The 661-nt window shown below is 38.7% G+C and overlaps 1 protein-coding gene across 2 annotated transcripts in view; it reads right to left on the minus strand.

Moving 5' to 3' along the window:
• The window catches only part of LOC150110071 (uncharacterized), a 184,083-nt gene extending 183,715 nt beyond the window's left edge, over positions 1-368 (minus strand). For both annotated transcript variants that reach the window (XM_090391106.1, XM_090391090.1), the window contains exon 1: positions 215-368. In XM_090391106.1, coding sequence (XP_090247232.1) covers positions 215-225 — 11 coding nt within the window. In that variant the 5' untranslated portion in view covers positions 226-368. The remainder of the gene's footprint in view (positions 1-214) is intronic.
• Positions 369-661: the final 293 nt, after the last annotated feature.

Consider the following 661-nt stretch of genomic DNA (forward strand, 5'->3'; position numbering starts at 1 on the left):
ACTACAATAAACAAATAATGAAATGATTTATTTTACAAACATTGTGACCATTTTTCGGTAATACGGATTTGAACATGTCACGAAAATTATAACAGATACTCTCCGCAGAATGTATATTTTTGCAAACTTTCCAATTCTTGCAAGTACTTATTCTACTGATGATAGAGCCGTACTCTACAAATCGTAAAAATTTATAAATTTGTATTTTGCTTACCAATTACTCATTACTTGGTAAGAGAAACAAAATATGCTGACAAACGTGGTCTAACTTAACAACGCTAGACCTCTCTACGACACTCGCTACGTAACGAAGTCACGTGAGCTAGTAGGCGGTACGATCCTGGCAACCGGATGCGTTGTCATTAAAGCAACCCGCACACCGCCAAGTGGTTGATGAAGAACCATAATAAGCCACCTTGTGAAGTAAAAGGAACAGCGATACAAATATTTTATTATGTTTTGCTACCTTCCCTGTTCAGACCACATGATCATTTTCCCCCAATCGGAGAAAATGTATATGGACAGGTCTCCTACACCTATAACAAAATCCAGAACTCTCGTACCCCGATCCCGTCCGTCACATTTTGCGAAAAGTAATTATCTCTCATTCATCATCATGTGTATCAAGGATTTAGGCCCAGCATGGCCTGTTCCAGCCTTA

Source organism: Typopeltis vanoorti, chromosome 1 (genome assembly GCF_054136105.1).
Source record: "Typopeltis vanoorti isolate ZY-2024b chromosome 1, IOZ_Tvanoo_1.0, whole genome shotgun sequence".
NCBI classification, from domain to species: domain Eukaryota; kingdom Metazoa; phylum Arthropoda; class Arachnida; order Uropygi; family Thelyphonidae; genus Typopeltis; species Typopeltis vanoorti.